Source organism: Tinamus guttatus, unplaced genomic scaffold (genome assembly GCF_059628265.1).
Source record: "Tinamus guttatus ecotype Peru unplaced genomic scaffold, ASM5962826v1 Tinamus_guttatus_pri_ptg000188l, whole genome shotgun sequence".
NCBI lineage: Eukaryota > Metazoa > Chordata > Aves > Tinamiformes > Tinamidae > Tinamus > Tinamus guttatus.
The window spans coordinates 134975-157826 of record NW_028288722.1 but is presented as its reverse complement, the minus strand read 5'-3'; the positions used below and the strand labels follow the sequence as shown (position 1 = coordinate 157826).

Sequence of the window (22852 nt, the reverse complement as noted above, 5' to 3'; positions counted from 1 at the left end):
TTATACTTTATTTCTATTAGGAGACAACTACAGTGTGGTATGTTGGAGTTCAAAAGGAAGTCAGTTGAGTTTTTAACCTTGATGATAGGTGTTTTTAACCTCCCCTCCCTTTAGGTTGTAGGTCAGCTCCAGAATAGAAAAGAAAGCACTTTATAGTGGTTGCAGATTTCTCTGTAAGGCTGAGCTGGAAGAGTATCAAAATGTGAACTTAGTGTTGTATTAAGCACAAGGTGTTTGGCTTGCAAAATTGCACTTCTAATATAGCAGGTTAGAAAGCTGGCATTACCCAATATTGGTTTATATTTAGGCAGCTGTTTACCCCAAGGGTATATTAATGATCCAGAAATACCAGCATGCTTTATCTAGAGGAGTTTGTGTCGAAAAGGCAAATCTGAAAAGCTTTCCGTGTTTTCTGTTGTAGAGCTGGCATGGTTATGCTGGAAGTGGGTTAAAAGCTATTTGACCTAGTTCCCACAAACTAAGAAAACATTGTTTGTACTACCAGGTTAACGAACCATTTACATGTAAATCTTTTTAAAATGACATTTCTTGTGAAAGAAAAACTATGGCCTTCTTGACCACAACAACAGCCTGTGACAGCTCAGGTGAAAGGACACCTAATAGCACGCCTCTTGGGAAGAATAGAGCTAATTTAGTGATTATCTTGAATTTTTTCTAGCTGTCTCTAATAGTTAATAGGTAAGGGCTTCTCACACTAAAAGCCCAATCTCCCTTGAAACTGTAGGTTCTTAAGAGAGAAATATATTGTGGTAAAGTAAATTTATGTCAGTAGTTCTGAAACTTCAGGTGCTGTGATTACTTGTTCATGGATCATGCTAGCACTGATTTCTGCCTCCAAAGATCCTGCTACCCATACAGATTTTAGTGGATTTTTGAAGGCGAGATGATTCTTTTTACCCAAGATAGTACATATTTGGTTACTACTTTATTTTCTTTCTATATAATGAAATACGATATTTTATATTTTATATCAAGTTTTTATTCCTGTCTCTCTGTGCTTTCTTTTTGATTGCAATTTTTTTTTTGCTTGAAAGAGTGAAGCCTTAGATTGGCATAAGAATAGCTGAAAACAATGCAACAGGATCAATTTATGGTGGAATAATTCCTTGGGGGTTCACTAAAGCTGTGTCTCTCTAGTATCCTGGGCCTGTATGGAGCTATTCCTTGTTTATTTAAGCAAGTGACTGCAACTGGTGTCAGCTCCTGAACCTTCCATTGATGCTTTGCCTTCCCAATTATGTTGCCAAAGAAAAGTAACAATTCAAGAACAGGCATTAGCAGTTTTGCACTTGGCAAATATTTTACTTAGCAAACTGTTTTTGACGGGTCAGATCGGGTCGGAGGAAGAGAACTGCAGAGAATGGGAAAAACAACTGCAGAGAACGGGTCAAACAACATTTCCTCTGTTTTTTTTTTCATGGACTCTAAAGCTGTTTTGAGGCATGACTTAAGGAAAAAGGTGATATGCAGACTTCTTTTGGAGACACGTTTGCCTGGTGTAGGTAACCCTCAGTGTTGTTAGACTGTGCATTTCCCTTAGCTTTATGTAGTCGTGGGGAGCAGTGAATTGGCACAATGAGGAAGAATAGTAGAAAGAATTGTTTTTTTCTTTTTTTTCCTGCGAGTAGCTCTAAAAGATTTAAGTTGATAGACAAAACATCACTAATCTGTTGATGAGAGGTCAAGTTTTAAGCATTCTTTATGCATGTGCTAGAGTTTTCATCTTAAACTAACAAAACTGTGTTAGAAAACTTCAGTTTCAGTTCAGTAGAAGTAAGTCTCTGTAGCCATGAGAACTGTTTTAATCAAAACATTTCACTTAAGTCATCAGAGCTGCTGATAGCACTGGTGTATTTGAAACACAATCCTTGCACCCTGCATTCAGTCACTAATATATGTAGTTATAATTACAGAATTGTTTTTCTATAGTAGACACGTAAATTCTTGCATGCAGTTTCTTTGGGAGGTGAAGATGGCGTGGTAGAGTAGAGCAGGGATGAACTGCTTTCAAGTGTTACTGAAAAACATGGTTTTACTATTCTAGAGTAGTTATAGTTTTCTTTTGATTTGAATGGCTTTTGTCTTCTTGGTATTTACATAAAGAGCTTAAGATTCAAAACTGGCATTGAAGCCATAAGAATGCACTTGCTTTGTATAGTGTGACCAGGCTTTTATAGAAATATCTCAACCACTAATGTAGGTCAGGGAAAGCAATTTGCTCTGTTTTCCTGACTTGCTCTGTCGTGTTTTGTTCCATTTACTCACGTTGTGAACTGCTGATTTTCTGGGTGTTTGAGACCTGTGTTCACTGGTTAAACTGGCTACCTGGAGCCAAGCTGTCACTCTGAAGTTTCTTAAAAGGCAATTTTCTGTGCTGATTATCAAGCACAAGGAGTAAACGGTTGCTCAGTATTTTAATGCTTTTACATCGGAGCACAAATCACTAGAGATCAACTTCAAGCTAGTCAAAAGCTTCAGGCATTTGAAAGAATATTTGAGCCTAAACAGCAAAATGCAAATTTGTTGTTTAGAGCATTGAAGCAAAAAGGTGTGTTTTTTTTTTTTTTTTTTTTTTCAGGAACGGAACTGACAAATGCACATCTGAATATCATTTATTATCTTAAATGTTGCTGGAAATAGTTGATTTTGTTAAGCTGATAATACAAACCGCGCAGCACATCACAATGCGGCCTCTGTTGCAGAGGTTGTCCAGAAGCATTGCAGGCTGCCTGCCTTCAAGTTGCTCCTCTGTTCTTATCCCCTCCGTGAGTTTCCTGTTTGGGGTGACCTTAAGCACCGCAGTCTCTGCAGATCAGCTCTCACTGTGCCCTTTAGCAAAAGAGAATAGGCTGAAGCCTGTTTCAGTACTTGTTAAAAATGGAGGAGGAGGAAGGGGGAGAAAATAGCCAAAAGAATGCAGAAAATGTGTTCAGGCTTGCTAGTTTTGAAAGGAAGTAGTATTCTGCAGAGATACGTGCTGATTTAATGCAAGCTGTTGCAGCAAAGAGGGAGCTGGAGGATTTTTTTAATGGCAAACATGCACGGAGAGCTCTGTGGCGCAGACGTGATGCACTGGGGAACCAGGCGAATCCCAAAAGCAAACCCCATACATTGTTGGGTTTCATAAAAGCATTGCTTTTTCCTGCAAATTTTGTAATAAAGATTTAGTGTAAACACAGGCTATTAAAAACCAGCAGGATTTTGGATGCATTATGATTATGATGGTCTGGATTTTGCTTCTGGGACGGACTCCTTCCCTAGTGTCTTGACTTCCCGCAGCAGTAACGTGCAACTCTGCTCTACCTGCTGGATATCCCCTCTCTGCCCCGGCTAATGTCTGGCAGGGTAAGTGTTAGTTCCCAGTCAGTTTAACGTATTTCTCCTATGTGCTTTCCATTAATGTAATTTTGAAACTACAGGTGCACAAAACTTGGTTTTCTAGGTTTGTTGGAAATTTTTAGCCCAAACAGAAATCAAATGTGTGAGTACATAGAGCTGGAGGTGGTTTGTTTCACAAGAAATCTAGACTGAGCTTCTCAAAGCTGCTGGACAGTTGACATGGTCATAAGAAATCGGTGTCCTAATCCCTGTGACAGCAATGACCTTAATTCTGTTGGATAATACAATTTGTAAAACTTGCTGGCATTTTTTTCTTTTTGTCCTGCTAAAATTATGGCTAATAGGAAACAATTTGGCAGCAACTAGGATTTTCTTTGTTCATACATGAACTGCTGGAGTTACCAGATTTAGTTTTCTAATCATCTTTATTTTACTTGAAATGGAGTCTTTTCTGATTGCCTGAAGGCAGCACTAGCACGAATGTTCCCTGGTGCTTTAGCCACACATTGATTCCTCTGCCCTGCCTTCCCTTCTGCTTTATTTTTGAAGAAAGTATTCTATTATTATGTCTCCTCACTGACTCTTAAAAATGTGTCTAGGGAAATATTAAGGAAAACTTTTTTTGCTTTTGGTTGCCAAAGTCCTACTCCATGCTACTATTACTCTTGTATAACGGCTCTTAGTCTTTCTTTTCTATCCTGTTCCCTGAAGACATCTTGATGAGCACTAAATTAGCACTGATATTTTAGGACTGCCTTTAATCCTGTTGCAGCAAAGGTTTATCGGAAATGGGGTAATACATGAAGTCAGCACTTAGTCTTGGTGAAGCCACTACTGCCTGCAGAAGCAATCCTTGTGCCTTAGAAATACCTACATTTCTGCTTAATCTTGATTTGAATCCTTGCTTTAGGAAAGGGAGTTTTTCTCCTGAAGATATGGAAGAGAAGAATTAAAGCTGAAATATGGCAATGCTTTTCTGTAAAGGACTGCTAAATATTCACATGGAAAGGGTTAGGGGGAAAGAGTGAGACTGGGAAAAGCCTGGCAGTGATAACTAGCATTTTTTGGTGTTATGTAAAGAATACATAAACCTAATATTTATGCAATTAGTATTCTCAATATTTTCATTATAAATTTTTTTTGACCTACCAAAACATTTCCCAAAGCTTTGCAGCTTGCTTGCAGTGTACAGAGTGGCAATTAAAGCAGACCCAGCTGCATGGCAAACCTCACGAGAAGGATTTGTAGGTCTCTTATGCTGGCCTGTGTTTTCACTTTGGCATAGAACTGGAATACCTAACTGAAAATAACATTAAAACCCTTAGTTTGCATACCAATAGGAGTGTGATATACAGCGGCCCTATTGGATAGACAGAGGGAAGGAGAGTTTTGATGGAAGAAAAAGAGTAAAATGACTGAAATCCATCATGCTGAAATAATCTCCTACCTATATACATGTATATATGCAAATATATATATTAATATTTTTGGTTTTGAAGTGTGGAATGGTTGACAGCTGAACCCATTGTACAATACCCCATTTCTTTCACTCCTCAGTACTGTCTCTTGGCATCAAATCCTTCTGTTTCGGTGACTAGGGGCAGGTTATTTTGATGACTTAGAATGTTGGCATGTGAATGACATTAATTGTGTTTATTTGTTTAACTTGCAGCAAAACTGAATTGAAATTAACTTCCAGAAAGAATATTTTAAAAGGTTAAGCTTTAAAAAAAAAAAAAAAAAGTCAAGAGAAAGCCAGACGTGTTAGCAGAGCCTGGTTTTAGTGCTTCTTTTGATGACAATCCCTAAGCTCTGTCTTTCTCTGTGTCAAAATGTTAGGAGCCCTGCTCTTACTGGTGTCCAAATTCAGGATTGCAAAAATAATTAGGTGTAATGATATTTATAGTAAATAAGGTTTCTCCTTTTTTCTTTATTTTTTGATAAGCCCAAGTTGCTTAGAAGTATTGCTTGAAGTGGTCGACTTCAAATTTTCCTGTGTGACTTCAAATTTTCCTGCGTAACTTCAAGAAGTAATTTTTGCATACTTGAAAACAGCCAGGATTGGCAAATTGTGAACAGAGGTATTCTTAGTTTTCTTGGTGTCTTGACTGTTTTCACTCCACTTCTGAATTTAATTGCAGGCTAGGCGGTTTCTTGTTTTTTTTAATTGATATTCTTGCCAAATAATGATATTTTCAAAATTAAAACTTGCTACGCAAGCTGGCCTCATAATTAAGTTGTGACTGTGCTAGCCTACAGACAAGCATTCAAGAGTAACTACATACAACTTAGGAATTTGTTTGTGAGATGATTCATTACTCAACTTCTTGTGCATCTTACTCAACGAGCAGCTGCTTCTCTTGAAACCCTTTTCTGAAGTTTTAGTTGGAATTAAACTCCATTTTCTTGAGTGTAGTTGCAAAGTTGGTATCTAAGTTCTCCTTGCCCTTATTTATCACTTGGCTTTTTCTTCCAGATGCCGTAAATTAAGGTGTTACTGCTTGTGCAACAGATGTATTCTGCAACTTTGATGTATTCTAGCTTTAATGTATCCTAATCTCAGCATCCTGCCGCATTATAGCAGTGTTACTTGGCGTTGTGCCTTCTCCCCAGCAAACTTGTCAGTTATGTTTGCGTTCCTCCAAACTTAAGCTAAGCTCAACTATTCCGTAGTGCTCCTAATGCAATTGCTATAAGCTCCTTCTTTCTTCCCCCTTCTCCTGTTGCGGGGAATGGGAACCAGCAGGAGTGAGCAGTGGCCTTAGGAAGTGCAGAGAAATGGAGAGGCCCTCATGTCCCTTGGCCCTTTACCTTCCTGCCGGTACGACAAAGCTCACAGCAGTGATGCAGTTGTCAGTGCCAGTGTTTCCTGGCCAGGAATGGTGGCATCTAGTGTCCTTTTGGTCACATCTTCTTGCTGCTTTCAGGTATTTGCCTGCTTAGATGCCCTTGACACCCTTAGCGAGCCTCCCTCGTTTGTTCTGGGTTCTCTCTCCCTTCCCCTTTCCCCCCAGGCTCTTCCTCTATAAAGAAAAATCTTCTTTAACATTGGCCCTCGTGGCCAAGAAGGCCAATGGAATCCTGGGCTGCATTAAGAAGAGCATCTCCAGCAGGTCGAGGGAGGTGATCCTGCCCCTCTACTCAGGCCTGGTGAGGCAGCATCTGGAGTATTGTGTCCAGTTCTGGGTTCCACAGTACAAGAGGGATGTGGAGCTTCTGGAGAGAGTCCAGCGCAGGACTACAAGGATGATGAGGGCCCTGGAACATCTGCCCTATGAGGAGAGGCTGAGGGAGCTGGGCCTGTTCAGCCTGGAGAAGAGAAGGCTGAGAGAGGATCTAATCAGTGTCTATAAGTACCTCAAGGGAGGGAGTGCAGAGGACGGTGATGGTCTCTTTTCAGTGGTGGCCACTGATAGGACTAGAGGAAATGGCCGGAAACTGAAACACCAAAAATTCCATAGGAACTGAAGGAAAAAATTTCTTAACAGTGAGGATGACAGAACACTGGAACAGGCTGCCCAGAGAGGTTGTGGAGTCTCCTTCTCTGGAGATCTTCAAAACCCGCTTGGATGCAGTCCTGTGCCGCGTGCTGTAGGTGACCCTGTGTGTGCAGGGGGTTGGACTAGATGATCTCTAGAGGTCCCTTCCAACCCTACGTATTCTATGATTCTATGATTCTATGATTCTTTAATGGAAATTAGGAGTCTCATGTTTGCAGTAACAGCAGCAGTGAAATCTGTTGCACTCTGTTTCGCAGGATATAGTGGATGCTGAAAGCTTCTGCTTGTCCAACAAGTGCTTTGAGGAATCTGTGAAAAGGAAATCTGAGGCCAATAGCTTGGGAAGTTGCATGGTGGTGTGCTGGACCAGGAAAATGTTCTGGGGAATCATCCTGACATGCCAGTTTTGTATTTTCCTACAAAGAATTTCAGTATCTCATTTCAGTATCATTTTAGAACATGATGCTGGTGTAGATGGTCTTTGGGCTAACTTGGTTCAGTACACTTGCCTCAAACTGCACAAAAATTGCACCTAGGTTAAGTTCTCTGTCCTAGTAACACTTGTGGGGCATACATGGGTTAGGGTTGGATCAGCCAGCACCTGCCTTGATGGGCAGTGCACGTGGGAATGCAAGAATCTGCCTGAAGCTGCTTTTTAAGATGCTGATGAGACTATTAGCAACCATAGCACAGCTCTTAGCTTACCATGACTGCATGGAGCTCAATTTGGTCAGTTTAGCCCAAATTAGTCTTTGTTGCGGCTCTTTCCTTGTTTCTTATTATTCTAAAAGTTCAAAGTTGTCCAAGAAGATGCGATTAGTGCAACTTCATTATTTTTAAGCAGTAGTTGTTTATGATTCATTCACTGAAGATGCGCTCAGCATCTTCAATGTATTTGCTGCAGATGCTGGAGTAGATGCATTCTTATGCTAAATGCATTAGGCAAAACAAATCCTTTCCCTTTTGGCATTTAATTACTGTCTCTGTCGTCTAGTGGTTTCTGTCTCCTCCCAAAGACTTGATAAGGTGTCAAAAGTCACCATTCAGCTTGGGAAGAACTAGTTCTTGGCAGCTTTTCCTCTGCGTTTCCCCTCCTTCTCCAATCCTAGCAGGCTGCACCAGGAATATACAGATGATTTTGTTTCAAAACAAGTGTTTTTCCTCCCTATTTTCCCCTCCAAAAATCAAACAAAAAACCCAAGGAACCCTGTGTAGCTCCAACCCTATTTGAGGATAACAGACAGTAGCAGCCATTTTATAATCCAGGATTGCTCAGGAGTGTTTCCTATCAGGAAGGCTTGTTTTAAATATCAGCAGATATAGTAAGTTTTTCTCAGGTGAGTGTTAATCCTTTATGCTGTGTGAAGCCTCTGTGCTCAAAGGAGAGAAGGGAACAGAGGATTTTTTTCTACTCTTCCCCCAACCCTGGAAATAGCATAAGGGATGTAGGATGCCTGGATCTAGGAAAATGACAGAGGAGAAAAGCCCTTTTGGCCACGAATAAATGAAGGTTAACATCTTGGTAGCTCTTATTTGGAGTACAGTAGATCTGAATATACCTCTCAGACTGTAAAAGCTGAAGTTTCTGATTGCTGTGTTGAAATAGAGTTTATTGAGCACCTATGTATGAGTATGACTTTTTTTAAAAAAAGAAGTTTAGGGAAAGTGTGTTTTTCATTCTCAATTTTCAGATTTCTTTAAAAGCATTTCACAATTAGATGTCCAATTAATATGTTTAAAATATGAGATGGCAGCATTGACTGGGATCTCCTGTGGAACAGATTTTAATGTCTGTCTATCTTTCACTTTTTTTTCCCCCTCTAAAATCCTAATTGTGGACAAATGTTTCTCTTAATGATCGCACAACATACACAGCTGGATGCCCCATACATTCCCATACCTGCATGGCAGCCTGCACCATTTGCCACTTTCAGTCATGATTTTTTTTCCTGCTTCCCAAAATCTCATTCTGAGACTTCAAGTGACCCGTGTGTGCTAAGTCTGAAATCCCAGCTACGTGTTAGGCTGCTGGGCTTGCTATTTCTCCAAGCTTGCAAAGCTTAGGAGAATGCAGTAACCTAGGAAGCGCCCACTGCAGTGAACAGGGCTGCACAGCCAGTTTCATTGAGTGGTTTCTACTTGCTTATTTGCTCGGAAAGGAGAGGAGCTGAAGTCAACCTGTGCTCTTAACAGGCAGATACTGCTGCTGGAATTGCTTGCGTTGTTGTGCCGGTCGCACTGTAGCCCTTGGACAGAATAGTCCTCCATGGGAAACGGCACAACGCGCGCGGGGTCCCTGGGCACTGGGAACCGCGCTCAGGCCCAGGGCCGTGTCGTCTAAATAAACCTTTTCCATGGCAGCTACTACTGAGCTCGGATTACTTCGAAGCAGTGTGCAGATACAAGTAATAAAACCATAAGCAGTATAAGCAGTATGAAAAATAAGCATGGGACAGACCGTATGGATTTAAGAGATGACCTTTTCTACCAGGAAATAAATCTCAGGGAGCCACAAATGGGAGAGGTGAAGAGCTACCCCCGTATTGCTTAAAGCAGCATGAACCAGCAAGCGCTTGCGGCTCTGGCTGGAGCAGCTTGAGTTGCTGCATTATGGGCTGTTTGCTCCTGCCCTTCAGCTACATGACATTAAAGTTGTGTGAGAACCAGCAGTTGGCTTCAGCAGTGACTGGGTCCCCTGAGCCCTTTGAGCTTCGTGCTGCTTAGGAGCATGAACTGTGTTTGTGCTTTTCCAAACTTGCGAAATGGAATGAGTCTTAGACCAAAAATACCAGAGCGTGGCTCATTCTGCTGCGTTCGGATGCCGTGGTGGAGCAGGTACAGCCTGTCCTCAGCTGTGCAGCGCTTTGAGCAGCAGCGAGTACCGCGTGTGGTCCTGAAGTTTGCTGTCGACGTGCAGGAATCGCTTGTATGCAGTGCCATGGTTCACCATAAACAAGTATTTGGATGGGCTGTGAGCGCGGTCTGACTGACCTCTGCTGCGCTGCACTTAATTATTAACTTGATGCACTTGGCAGCTGGTCAGCAAGTAAAGCTGAAGCAGAGCAATCGGGATTTACCTCAAATCTCTCTCCTCCTAGAGGAAAGGATATAAGCACTTTAAAAAGTTTTTGATTATTTATTTGTTTTGGTTAAACTTTGTAAATAGCAGGAGTAGCTTACACAACACCCCGACCCCCACAGTGAGGAGATGCTTCAAAGGTTTGGAGGTAAGTTACGCCGAGCAAGGATGGAGGATGGATCCTGAATTTGATCGAACTTCTGGTGTAAAATGTAGCTTTATGCATTGAGGGGCAAAATGGAGCTTCCTGTAACTTCATGGGCTGAAATTTTCGGAGAATTAGGTTCTGGATGTAAAAACTGGCTAAAATGGTGTGAATGAACCAATGAGGGCAAAGCTGAGATGAAAAAGGCAAATGCAATTTCAAGGTACATTGAGAGAAGCTTTCACTACAGATGAGTCTGTGTCCTTGATCATCCCTGGCCTCTGGGGATCCCTTGCAGCTTTTAAAGGATAGTTTCAACTCTCCTGCTTGCTTTTTTGAAGCCAGCAGTGATGCCTTCCTCATCAGCCCAGTGTTAAACCTCCCGAGGAGAGTAAAGCTCAAGGCTGTGGTCCAGCTCCCTAGGGAAGCTGCGGAGTTTTCACACTGAAGAACAAAATCGCACTTTGCAAAGACAACATCACAAATAAAGGCAGGGATAAACTGTGGGATAAACTGTGCTCATGTAGAAATCGTATCGGCGGGAAGATGAGCGTATGCCATGGTGTATTTGCTCTGCAGTGGGGCAGGTAGGTAGCAGCACACTTGTGCCTGTCACTCTTCCCGCGGCGCTTGGTCGAGATGTTTGTTGCAAGTCCCTTCGTGGCATGAAGTGTTTGCTGAGAGTTTATGGAGTAGCTAGGCAACATTCGAAAGGCAAATACAAAAATCTGAAGGCATCTGGGTAACCAAATCTTCTGCTGTGCTTATCAGTCCAGTAGGACTTCATTTTTTCCAAACAATTCAAAGTTTGGAATTGACTGGTGAATTATGAAGCGGGCAGGTGTTTTGGCAGTACTTTATATGGTACTTGGAATCAGCCCTGTGAATGGGCTGGCTGCAGGAAAATCAGCTCTCCGTAGGAAGGTTTCTCTCCTCTCAGCACCAATGCAAGCAACCCTTGCTAGGAATTAATTTTTTAAATCTCTTTGGTTGAAATTTGAGCCTTTGGCCTAGAGAAAAGGATAAATATCCACAGATCGTGCGAGCCTGACACACGCAGTAAACAAGGCAGAAAATCAGCCTTTTCGCTTTTAATATTCAGGTACGTGTAAGTGCTGTCTGAGAATAAACAAAACTCTCTTCCTCCTGCATCTTCCACCCTTTTTTCCCCCCTTTCCCTTTCTCTTTTTTAACGAAATTCTCCTGTTTGAAAAATATTAAGTAATTACCTAACTGCCCCCCAAAAGTCCCCAACATCCCCATCGCACACTTTTGAGTGTGTGCCTTGTACAGAAACAAGGCTGATGATTTATGACTGCTGAATAGGAATTTCATGCTGCAAAGAAATAAAAAGCAAGGCTATGTCAAAGTGGGTGATCTGAAAGAGTCCTGCTGTTGGGAAGAGCAATCCTTGAACTAAAGGCAGTTTCCCTTTCGTGTCTGTTCCCCCGTGTGAGGGTTAAGTGGGCAGCACCCCATAGCTTATCCTTAAACCCCTTTTGAAGAGTGGGTATATATTCAGACATGTCCCTTCTCGTAATTTCTTATTGTTTCTTTTGTATTAGCCTTTTTTACTTGACGTATCTGTTTGCATAAATGCTGCTCTTTTTAACAGCAAGTAAAATTCTTGCCAGAGGAATTGGAGCTGCATTAAATCTGAAAGCAAATGATACAAATTTATTATTATGGCTCTACCAATGTATACGTGTTTTAATACAGTGGCTCAAAAATGACATTCAGTAGGACACAGCCCCAGCTGTCTTCTTTAATTCAGTCTGATGTTAGTTGATATGTCAAGTCATTATTAGGGATCAACACACATCTAGACGGCGACTATAATTAAAATGTCAGCGTAGTAAGGGGCAGTGAAAGCAAAGACAGTTGCTGAAGAGGGTGAACACCCAGTTCCTTCCATGTCGTGTTCTGCAGTACAAAAATTTGTGCTTATACAATACTTCTGCCTTTGGGGTTTGGTAGGAAACTTGAAGATATTCCATCTTTTATGTTTAATTATCTTGTATCAATTTATGAAGGGCTCTAGTGTGACAGAATGAATATTTGCTTTATAGAAAAGCTGCCTTGTTAAGATACAGTCTGTCAACAAAGGAATTACTGTAACCTTGAGCTGCGACTTTTCTGAACATCCTGCCTTAACCAGTTGCCAAACAAATGTTTAATGCACATCAGGAACTTTCTTCAGAATCGACGGGGGTCTGCTATTAAAAACAAAAGCAAACAAAAATGTTAAAGCTTGGGGACAGCCAAGATGGGGAGTAAAACTTCTTGTGTTCTCCCAGTTGATCAAAACTTCCCGTGCATATTCCTATACGTAGGTACACACAGAGGGATATAAACAGCATCTATTTTTACATATTTTTCAATCAGGAAAAGATGACAATTATTTACAAATGAAGCAATATGTTTGCTTGTGGAGCTGTTGATTTTTGTGCCCAGAGGAGAGTCCTCTGGTGAAATGATAATAAAGTAGGTTTAAGATGGTATAGGGAAAACCAGCTTTCAGACATGTAATTTCTCCTGTCCCCATCTCCTTTAATTCTCCTTTCCATAGAATCACTCCTTAAGGTTGGAAGGGACCTCTAGAGGTCACCTAGTCCAACCCCCCTGCACACACAGGGTCACCTAGAGCACGTGGCACAGGGCTGCGTCCAAGTGGGTTTGAAGATCTCCAGAGAAGGAGACTCCACAACCTCTCTGGGCAGCCTGTTCCAGTGCTCTGGCACCCTCACTGTTAAAAATTTTTCCTTAAGTTCCTGTGGAACTTTTGATGCTTCAGTTTCTGGCTGTTTCCTCTAGTCCTATCAGTGGCCACCACTGAAAAGAGGCCAGCACCATCCTCCTCGCTGCCTCCCTTGAAGTACTTCTAGACACTGCTCAGGCCCCCTTCTCAGTCTTCTCTTCTCCAGGTTGAACAGGCCCAGCTCCCTCAGCCTCTCCTCATAGGGCAGATGTTCCAGGCCCCTGATCATCCTTGTGGCCCTGCGCTGGACTCTCTCCAGCAGCTCCACATCCCTCTTGTACTGTGGGGCCCAGAACTGGACACAGTACTCCAGATGTGGCCTCACCAGGGCTGAGTAGAGGGGCAGGATCACCTCCCTCGACCTGCTGGAGACGCTGCTCTTAATGCACCCCAGGATCCCATTGCCCTTCTTGGTCTCCTCAAAGATGTCTACCTCGTTAGCACTGTGCTGCCATTTCCTAATGGGCACAGTGCTTGTGTCAATACCTGCTGCTGTAGAGGAAGTGCCAACATTGGACATGGCAAGTTGATTTTACCTTAAGATGGAGGCATCCTTCAGAAGGAAGCAAAATAAAGAGGAAAGCAAGTATTGAAATAAATGCTGCCCTCTCTCTCTTTTTTTTTAATCGTTATTATTTTTTTGCTTATATGTATCAGTTTTGGTAGGAGTAGTTCTCTGCCAGTGTGGCTCCCAGATGAGGCTCCCTGTAGGCTTAGTGAGCAAGGGAAGCCAGGGACCATACGCTGGGGACAGAGGAAGAAGAACCTGCTGCTGGTGGCATCTGCCAGCTTAGCTGAGCATCCCTGCAGTGACCAGCATGTAGGCAGCTGATGCACAAAGCGATTTTTCCGCTTCCCATATGGTAACTCCAATTCAGTTACTGCTGATGCAAAGGGAGTATTGGGGAAAGCGGGCAGGGGAAGCAGAGACATCAGTTGCAGGCAATGGGAGAGCTTGAGCCTAAGGCCAATGCCAGATTGTGTGTGTTGCCTTCCATTCAAAAGGACATATTGCTCTCTAGAAAGCTTATTTCATAAGCAGAAAATCAAATTTTGTTTCTTTATTTTTATGCTGTGTGATTGTGTGAAATACATTGTTATATTGGGAATATTATTGTAAGATTCGTATTGGCAACTTGAGGAACATTAGAATCTTTGGTGTAATTTTGAAGACCTTGGAATACATTCAATCCAAATTGTATCCCTCCAAGGTGAAGTCATGCAAATTCAATGCAACATTAAGGGCTTAATACTGAAGGGTGGTCTTACACAGTTTGAATTAAGAACTTGTTCCTCCTATTTCACCTCTTTCTAGTGCTTGTCTTAGAGCTTTCTTCATCTGGTCAGGTTGACTTTCTGCGTTAACCGAGTCCTTGATGAGTAGAATTACCTTAACCCCCAATTAGCCTAGCCCCAGAATCGTTTCAGGGGATGCGAGCTGTGTGGTTGGGTTTGACACAAAGAGGTTCATGGCTCATGGTTCTCATAGCCATTGGAATCTGCTAATTTGGTTCAAGTATAGAACAAAACTGTTGGGTTGCATGGGAGTATCTTGTTAGAGACTCGTGTTGATTTGAGAAGTTGCGATGACCAAATGACCACTCGTGTGCAGAAGATGCGACTCTGTGGCTCTAATAAAACTGTGAAATCAATGAGAGGGATGAAAAGAAAGACGCTTTTTGGTAGGCTTGGGTGTGTTGTCTATCATAGAAATCGGTTTCGTGAGCTGAACGCTCCCCTTGAGGTGGAAGCGGAGGCTTTCTCAAAGGGATCATTCAGATGTATGTCCAGAGGTGAGAAATTCGGCGCTGTGTGTGGGCGCCACGTGGCAGATGTCCAAACAGCACTCAAAAGAAATGGAATTATTTCAAAAATACAGGCTAAGCGCTAAGTAGGAAGTTGTCCTAAGAAGGTTTTAGGAAAGAGTCTTTCAGGTGCTTCGTGTCTGTGCACGCGTAGTCTTTCGAGCTGGTGCGGATCGGGGCAGGTGCGAAGAAGAGCGGTCTTGGATCCCGAGTCCTTTTTAGAGTAAGGTGGGGACCGGTTCAGCCAAACACAAGTCGCTGCCGCCACCGCTGCGGCTGCGTCACGCTGGGACGTTAGTGCTGGTGCAGCGGGGGGCAAGGGACGTTGCCCCTGTGCCACAGTTTGTCTGTCATCTGGCCACGTACCCAAGTCCTTAATGTGAATCCAGAGCTCTGCATTTCGCTGTGGACGCAGCAGGGCTTGGAGAACAACTTAAATGTTTTTACAAATAATTTCTCTGACATATTTGATTATATAACTTTTAATATGTAGTGTATGATGCTGAATAATATAAAGATCCTGTAATTATGAAACGCCTCCTGCAGGATGTAATTGTCTTCTCCAACGTCACGAGCCTATTAGTGGGTGTTGCAAGGGCTCAGCTTGTTGCAGTTTGACTCTCTTCAGTATTTCCTTGGGCATTGTTTGGCAAGTCTCTAAAGAATAAACTAAATTACGAAAGTGTTAAAGTTTGCATGTAAAGATGATGGTTGCAGAGGAAGACTCTCTTTTGCTGGGGATGTTCTTGCTGTATCCAAGTGTCTGATCTTTCATGTTTTCCTCTAGAAACTGTTTTTCTTCTTGCTTGAAGCTTGAACAAGTAGGCGCTTGAAGCTTGAACAGAAATGGATCTGTTAAAAGTAACAAGTATCTGTTAAAATTCTGTAGCTGCACTATCTGGGAAAGGTGCGATCAGAACCTGAGATGTTGGGCCAGCTTTGCCTGAAAATATTGTTAAAAATATTACTGCAGGTTATTACATTTCATCAAAATGAAACAGTTTCATTATATGATATGTCAGAACTTCCATGAATGTCTAAGATGATGTTTGCTTGCTTAGGGGTTTAAAAAAGAAAAACAAGTAGAAACAGTTAAGTTATCTTAAGAAAAGTAGTTTGAGAGTGCCCTTAGTTGGTAAGCTGAAAAATGAAATTTTCCAAGTATTCTTTTGAAGGAAAAAGCCCTCGAAACCGGGGAGCAATAGCAGCAAAACTGTAACCCTGTCAATTTCTCTTTTTCGTTTGCAGACCGTGAGGACCAATCAATTCTCTGCACGTAAGTAAAAACATTACTTACTTATTTTCAATTGAGCATTTTTGGAAGTTTGTTGGGTGTGAGGGTGATCTCTGAGGCTCCTGGGGTCTTCAGCACAGCTACAGCAGTCAGTTCTCAGTATTTAACCTTTGGTAGCTGCCTGTCAAAGTCGAAGAGTGTGTGAAGCGCTATTTAACGCGGGGAGACGTTCCTCTCTCTTAGTGTAATGCACCTCATTGAATGTTTTGGAGAGTATGTGTCCCTTAAGAAATATAGCTTCAAAAAAAAGGCAAAACATTTGAATTAGAAACCAAAACTTTAAAACATGTGAATTTATCTGAAATGCTTTCCTGTAACGATTCAGTTTATAGTGGCTGATGTGGGGTATGAGGGTAGTAAAATAAAACTAGAAAGCCTGCCGAGCACCAACATAACATTGGATCTGCTTCAAACAGGAAAGCTCTGACCAAGTTGACACCAGAGCTGCTTTTGCGCCTACGGTTTTGCTTTCTCCTAGATTTGCCCCTTCTGGGAGCAGATGCAACTGAGGGCAAGGGAGCAGGCGGGGAAACAACCCTGTTAGAAGCAGACTGGTGATTCGCCTGGTTCGTCTGCATTACGAAACCAAACCTTGTTTCAGTTCTGCACCTGCCTGCCCTTAGCAGTCCTGGCGATGGTTTGTGCTCAGCTATCTGAGCGAGACGAGGGAAGGAACGGCAGCCTGGCTGTGGTTTTGGACTCGATTGTTCGTGAGCAGTTGACCGTGCTGCATGCCAGCACATGCCAACTGCATTGAGACCGTAGCTGGTGAGGGTGCCTGCTGCCTGAAATAGCTTGATGGTTAGATTAATTGCTGGGAAGAGCCCTGGCTTTAATTTCCTCCTTAACGTGAAGGGATACAAATCTTCATCCCTAGCCTCCTACAAGAGTGCCTTAACTTTTGGTCTATAGGCTAGGCTGAGGAAGGATCCTTCGCCGCTATCCTTTCCTGAGCTATGGAAACCAGGAACACTTGGCTCCTGGGGCCGGGGAGCGCTTGAGCAGGGAGCAAACCGAATTTAGTAGCTAAGCACAGTTTTCCCCCAGATAACACAGGTTGCAGACTGTGGTTCTTAGCAGGGCTTCTATTTTCATGTGGGGACTATTTAATGTTCAATGTACTAAACAGACCTCAAAGCTGGGTAGGATCCCAGGTCAAACTGAACTGCTTTGTTCTTTGTGTGTTTGGGGATGCTTCTATGGTGTGTGCCAGCCTCAGGTGAACTTATTTATTTATTTATTAAAGCACCTTTGCCTTGTGCCCGACATCTTACTGCTTCACATGGTCACCAGATACCATGAAGGCTGAAATTTCCATGCTGCAGCAGTTAGTGAGCGTCTCATCCATTCATTCAGAAGCTGGGAATGTTCTTTCTCAGTTCTGTTACTGCTTTGCTTGTAGGACCATGATAAGTTTTTGATGCAGTTGGTCCAAATACACAGCTGAGGTCTGATTTATATGTAGCACAGCACATACTTCGACCCAAAATATGTGGAACTTGTGATAGGGTCTGAGTGAAGGACAGTCATCGTTGTTTTCATTTGTTTTTACTTTTCTGTTCTCTTGAGGATAGTGTCAGTAGCATAGTTCCATGCCCTGGCTAGATATGTGGTAAGTTCCTTCTGCAGAAATGAGCTTGCCTCCAGGTTGGGGGTGAGGGATGGGGAGTCTGTGCCATTTCTTAAGTTCTGACCTGAGGAAGATGCAATTGCCTCCAGTACTGAGGTCCAGAAGTTCTGGGGGCTGCTCTGGATGCAATTCCGTGTTAAGATCCTCGGAAACATCTCTTCCCTTGGACATGTAAAAGCTTTGATGACAAAATCTATTGTTACTTCTGAAGTTTCAAAACCTAGTACGAAGAAGCAGTGAGCAGTACAGCTCAGGAGGACTTCAACATTGTCCTGCCTTCTTATCTCAAAATTAAGTGTTGGAGTTACTAACACCATGGCACTGAACAAGTTTTACTACATGTAATTCAGTGTCTTGTTGGTACCAAGGCCAAAGGCTGCACCAAGCTAAATATGAGTGTCAATGAAGCTTAGATCTGAGCAACAAATTCCCAGTCTATGGGTTGTTTGCTACTTTAACTTGCGTTTTGTACCTACACAGCAGCATAAGGAAAGGTCAAAGGCACTTACGATGACTTACAAGTAAGTATGAATCTCTCCAGGGTGTTGTGGGCACATCTGCGGCCTCAGCATTGCAATACATAAAGGCTTCCTGCCTCCAAACTGGGCTGGGGAGGTCAAAGAACACCCCGTTAAGGTCCTGTCTTTGGAGATGCTTGATGGGTGGCTGGCCTCCGAGGTGGTTCTGTTCTCTTGAAGCTCAATGCGCCTCCACAGCCCAGTGGATCTTGCAAATGGTGCCCAGCCACCGCGCCATGATGCTGCCTGCGAAGAGACACAGTGGGCATTACTAGACTTTTGCTCAGATTATTACTTTTCTTTTGAAATACATTTTATGATGCTTTCTAGATCCATGTCCAATTTGGGAAAAAGTACCAGTAGGACTTTTCTTCAAAATATATGTGAGGGGAAACATAAGTAATGAATCGTAAAGACAGTTGCCTACTGCACTAAGGTTGTTTTCCCTGTGTGCTGTATGGGAGAGCTGTGTTCTTTTCTCAGATTTGCATTATAATCTCATTAATTGACATCTGGTTGGCTGGGATGTTAAGTGACTTTCATGAACTTGCTTGTGTAGCAGACCCAAAGGAAGTCTAATACATTTTGCTCGAGGGTGGTCAGTGGCTGGGACTCCTCTTTGTTGCATTTCTGCTTCCGTGGTCAAAAGACCAACTAAATGTGTGTGTGTCTGTTTTTTTTTTTTTTTTTTTTTTTTTTGCTACCATGTCACTGGTTTTACAGGTCTTAGAACAAGACCAGAGTAAAGAAGGTTGGGAGTGTGTCTTCATTGTGCTGAAGGTGGTTTCAGGAACTGCTTTGCTAATTCAAACTTCAGACATCTCTCTTTCTTCCCAGAACTCTCATCTCAGAATCTGAATCAGCTGGTTAAGCCTAATATGAAGATTTCCACCTGTGGATGGTTCCCTATAAAGAATGCTCTCTCTGCTATGAGTGATTCTAAATAGGCAAAAAGCAAAGATCTTTTGACATGTGCTGTCAGAAGAGTGCACAGCTGTGGTGTACCTGTCATGACGTGTTGGAGCTCACAATCCTGTGAGGAGGTTGTGGAATCTCCTTTGGAGATGTTCAAAACTCACCTGGATGCCACTTATTCTCTTATCTCTCATTGCCTTGGTTGTCTTGAGGGTAGGTCTATCCCATAGCTTGGTGAAGATCTGCCTGGCTAGAATCTTTGATTTCTCTCCCTAGCTCTTGTTGACTGACTTTCCCTTTTTTTTCCATCTTCAGCAGCCTTCACAGCACAGGGTCCCATCAGCTCTAAAGTAATGTTACTTGTACACTGTGTTACCAGGTGTGATTTGAACTTGTGAACTCTGTCCTTCTTCACAGCAATGGGGAGTGCTGCTTTCATGGACGTCCTTTACTGTCACACTGAAGGTTTTCCAAGCGCTTAGGTTTGGTTTCAGCTCTTTCTCTTCAAAGGGTCTCTGCACCCTTTCCAAATTCCTTCCTTGATTAAGTTCTAGCTTCACCAAGGATATTCTTGATCTTGGTTGATTCTGATATTCTTACCCTAGCCAGAAAAGTGTGAAGCTTGAATCTGGCCTTGAGACTGTTCCAACATCTTCACTGGTCCAGGACCTTATGAAATCCCATAAAATTACTGTTCAAATAAATATCTGGCTGAGGCATTCAGCTAAGTGCTCTGTGGAAGAGGATCTACTGACAGGTGGTTTTCCAAGCGTGTTTTTATCACATCTTATTGTTTTGAAGATGGTGGGATTACTTGAAGGTTTCCTGCCCAAATTTGGGAAGTTTGGGGTCTAACATCCCCTAAAGAGCAGGCGTCTTGTGTATACCGGTGAGCTGAATTAGTTTAGGTTTAGATTAGGTTTTCTTTCACAAACTTAACCTTAAAACCAGGAGGGGAAGACAAAAGCCCTTCTGCTTTCTCTGGATGTAGCAGAGCGTCATGCCCCTTATCTAAAGTGAAAGGTGAATTTTTTTCAGTTGGATGGTTTATTCTTGGCATGGTAGCCACTGACAGAAGGGTTAGTGAAGGTGCTAGAGCTCCTGTGCTTTGTAGTTGAGTTCAAGTTCTTAAATTTGAACAAACTTCTTTGGCCAGCTACACTTAAATTTTCTTCTAATCATGCCCCCTTGGTTGGAGTACAAAAATAATTGAGGATTTTCTGACCATAAATTTCTAGTTTGTTAAAACAGCAAAAAAATGCCTGTAATTCCAGCAGCTGTGTTGTTCTCTGACGTTATTTTAAGTCCGTATTGACCCAGCATCCATAAGAAATCCAAAATAGAGAAGCAGTGCTAATTTTACAGTGTGCCCACGCTGAAATGAAGAAAAACATACATCCATGAGGTGAGGCTTGAAAACTTGGTGGAAGTTCTGCAGGCCCTTTCTGTGTGTCTGTTTTTTCTTTGGAGTACCCATGGCTGCAGGAGCTCGTGTGGTGAGTTTTCTTGCTTTCCTTCCACTATTACTGCATATTTAATGTTAAGTATGAGAGCATGCCGGCTGCTCCAGGCAGATGAGCAAGATGAAGAAACTCCTGTTTTGGTGTAGTAGGAATCTGAGAAATACTGAAATCTCTGCAAGATTTGTTAGCTTTAGCTGCAAGGAGCCTTTGGAAATTCGAAGATGAAAATGTGCTGAGCGGTGCTTTTTTTAAGGTAATGTTCTGAATTTGAGGATCTCGCTGCAAGCGTGCACCGTCCTCAAAGCTGAGGCTGGGGCTGATAAACCAGCCATTCAGCAGATGCTTGCAGCCGTGCAAGGATATCTAATCTGCGTTGGCTTCAGCAGGAGTGCTGGGGTGTGCAGGGAATAGAGGCTGTTTATGAAAGGACAACAGCAGCAAATACCAAGCATTCTTCTGTACAACCTCTGGCTGGGCTCCAGCTTCCAACATTCCCTCGACAACTGCTGGGAGAAGACGTGAAGCCTCTAAAGCGAAATGAAGGAGCTGTAAAGCAGCCTCGTAAATAGTAAATCCAATTAATGACTTTCGGTGCTAGCCCAAACTATCAGTTATACTACTTTGCTGAAAATTAGGTGAGTAATTAAGACTTCCTTTTAATTACAGGTCTGGAGTCTAAATATTGGAAACTTGTTTACAATTGGCAGAAGACCTTCCCAGTTGCGCCTGGGAATAACTCTCTTCTGTTCTTCGGAGCCAGTCTTGTGAGAAGGACAAGAGACTATTGTTGGGCTGTTTTGTTGCAGTTACTTTCTCCTCCCAACAGTCTGAGCCCATGCTCTCATATTTTACTTCCTGATGTGAGGGACCCCTTTGTATGAAACAAGGCGTTCCTGGGCACGAGGTCTCGGAGTGGCAGGTCAGGTTTCCTGGCTCTTGTGGAATTGCTCCTCGAGGAGGGTTTCCCGAGGGCAGGTGCTGCTGCTCTTCCTTCTGCAGTATGTTTGGCTGCTAGAAGGTTTCTGCTTCCAGATAACCTCCTCATTCCCACGGTTGCTGCTCATCAGGAGGGAGAAAAATAAGTTGACTGAAATCTCGAGGGCAGGGGGAAGGTTCCTTCGCGGGATCCAGGCTTCCAGCGTGGGGAATGTTGGCCTGGGTCATTGGCTTATTGGTATATTAAATCCTGGAAAGATGATCCGCAGTGGGGTGGACAAGGCTAACTTCATCTTGAAGAACTAGGGTGACCACCCCAGTACATTGCTTACCATCAGGGTAACTGTATGCTTGTAGCAGTGGTTCTGTGCAAAAAAAAAAAATCCCTTTTATTTGCATTTAGAAGTTTTCTTTGTGGCTTTGCACTCCCCTGCCTTGTGTGGTCACAACCCTACGTTTTGCAGGCCCTGAATAGTGGGGCTTCAGCAAGCGGCTTGGAGCTCCGGTGCCACTCCTGAATGTCCGAAATGCATTTGCCACTTCAGGAGCTAAGTACTCTATTGAAAATGACACTCTAGCTTTACATCCAGGTTGTTTACAGTGCTGCTTTGCTAGCTAAGGATTTCCTATTTTAAACATGCGTTCAGAGTGTACTTAAATCCAAAGCAGCAGCTTTTACTGCTTGAGGGAAAAGTGCTTTAATTCTGGATATTGCATAAATTTGCAGGTAATTCTCCGCCTTTCTTTGACCTGTCTTTGTAACATGGTTTGCAAGAGATGGATCCTTCAACTGAAATGAAATAACTTTCTTGCATCTGGCTTAAAGCCATTCCTCAAGATTTTTTGCCTGCTTGGAAGATGCGCCGCGATGGGCTGTTTGCAGAGCCCGTAGCTGGGGTTGCAACAGGGTTTGAATTCAGTCTCTTGGAGCTTTGTGTCTGGTAGTGGCACTGAGACTGAAATAGAGGTGAAATTGTGACCCTACTGACTGAAGTCAGGCTAGGATCCCAGCCAAGGCTTTCGGTTGTTTAATTTATGGTAACACTTTATTTGAGTTGTATTGAAACAAGGTTTTTTAAGAAAGTTAATCTTTAGCTTCATGATACTACGTGCAGTATTTCTGAAAAGAAAGCAGTGTTACTAAAAGCTTACCTTTTTTGGGCAGTTTGATAGTGGTAGAAGATTAATTTATTTTTATAATTCATGGGTTTGCTCTCCTGGAAAAGAGCAAAAGTATGCACATGTCCTTGTTTCCATAAATGAAAAGGACTTCATCTTAAATCTTCTGGTTCTTTTAAGTATATGGCAGGGAGCTATCTAGCACTGCATCCTGCAGGAAATGTTTGGCATACTTGTAAGCTCCGAGGAGAGGAGAACTAGGATGATATTGTCCATTTGTATTGCTTTTTGAATGAGAATTTGCATAAAGATCTTCTCTTAAGAAAAATC

The 22852-nt window shown here is 42.6% G+C and overlaps 1 protein-coding gene across 4 annotated transcripts in view; it reads left to right on the top strand.

Annotated features, from left to right (window-relative positions):
• Window positions 1-22852, top strand: part of MYH10 (myosin heavy chain 10) — an 86474-nt gene that overhangs the window by 13116 nt on the left and 50506 nt on the right. For all 4 annotated transcript variants that reach the window (XM_088523393.1, XM_088523391.1, XM_088523392.1 and 1 more), the window contains exon 4: window positions 15896-15923. In XM_088523393.1, coding sequence (XP_088379519.1) covers window positions 15896-15923 — 28 coding nt within the window. The remainder of the gene's footprint in view (window positions 1-15895; window positions 15924-22852) is intronic.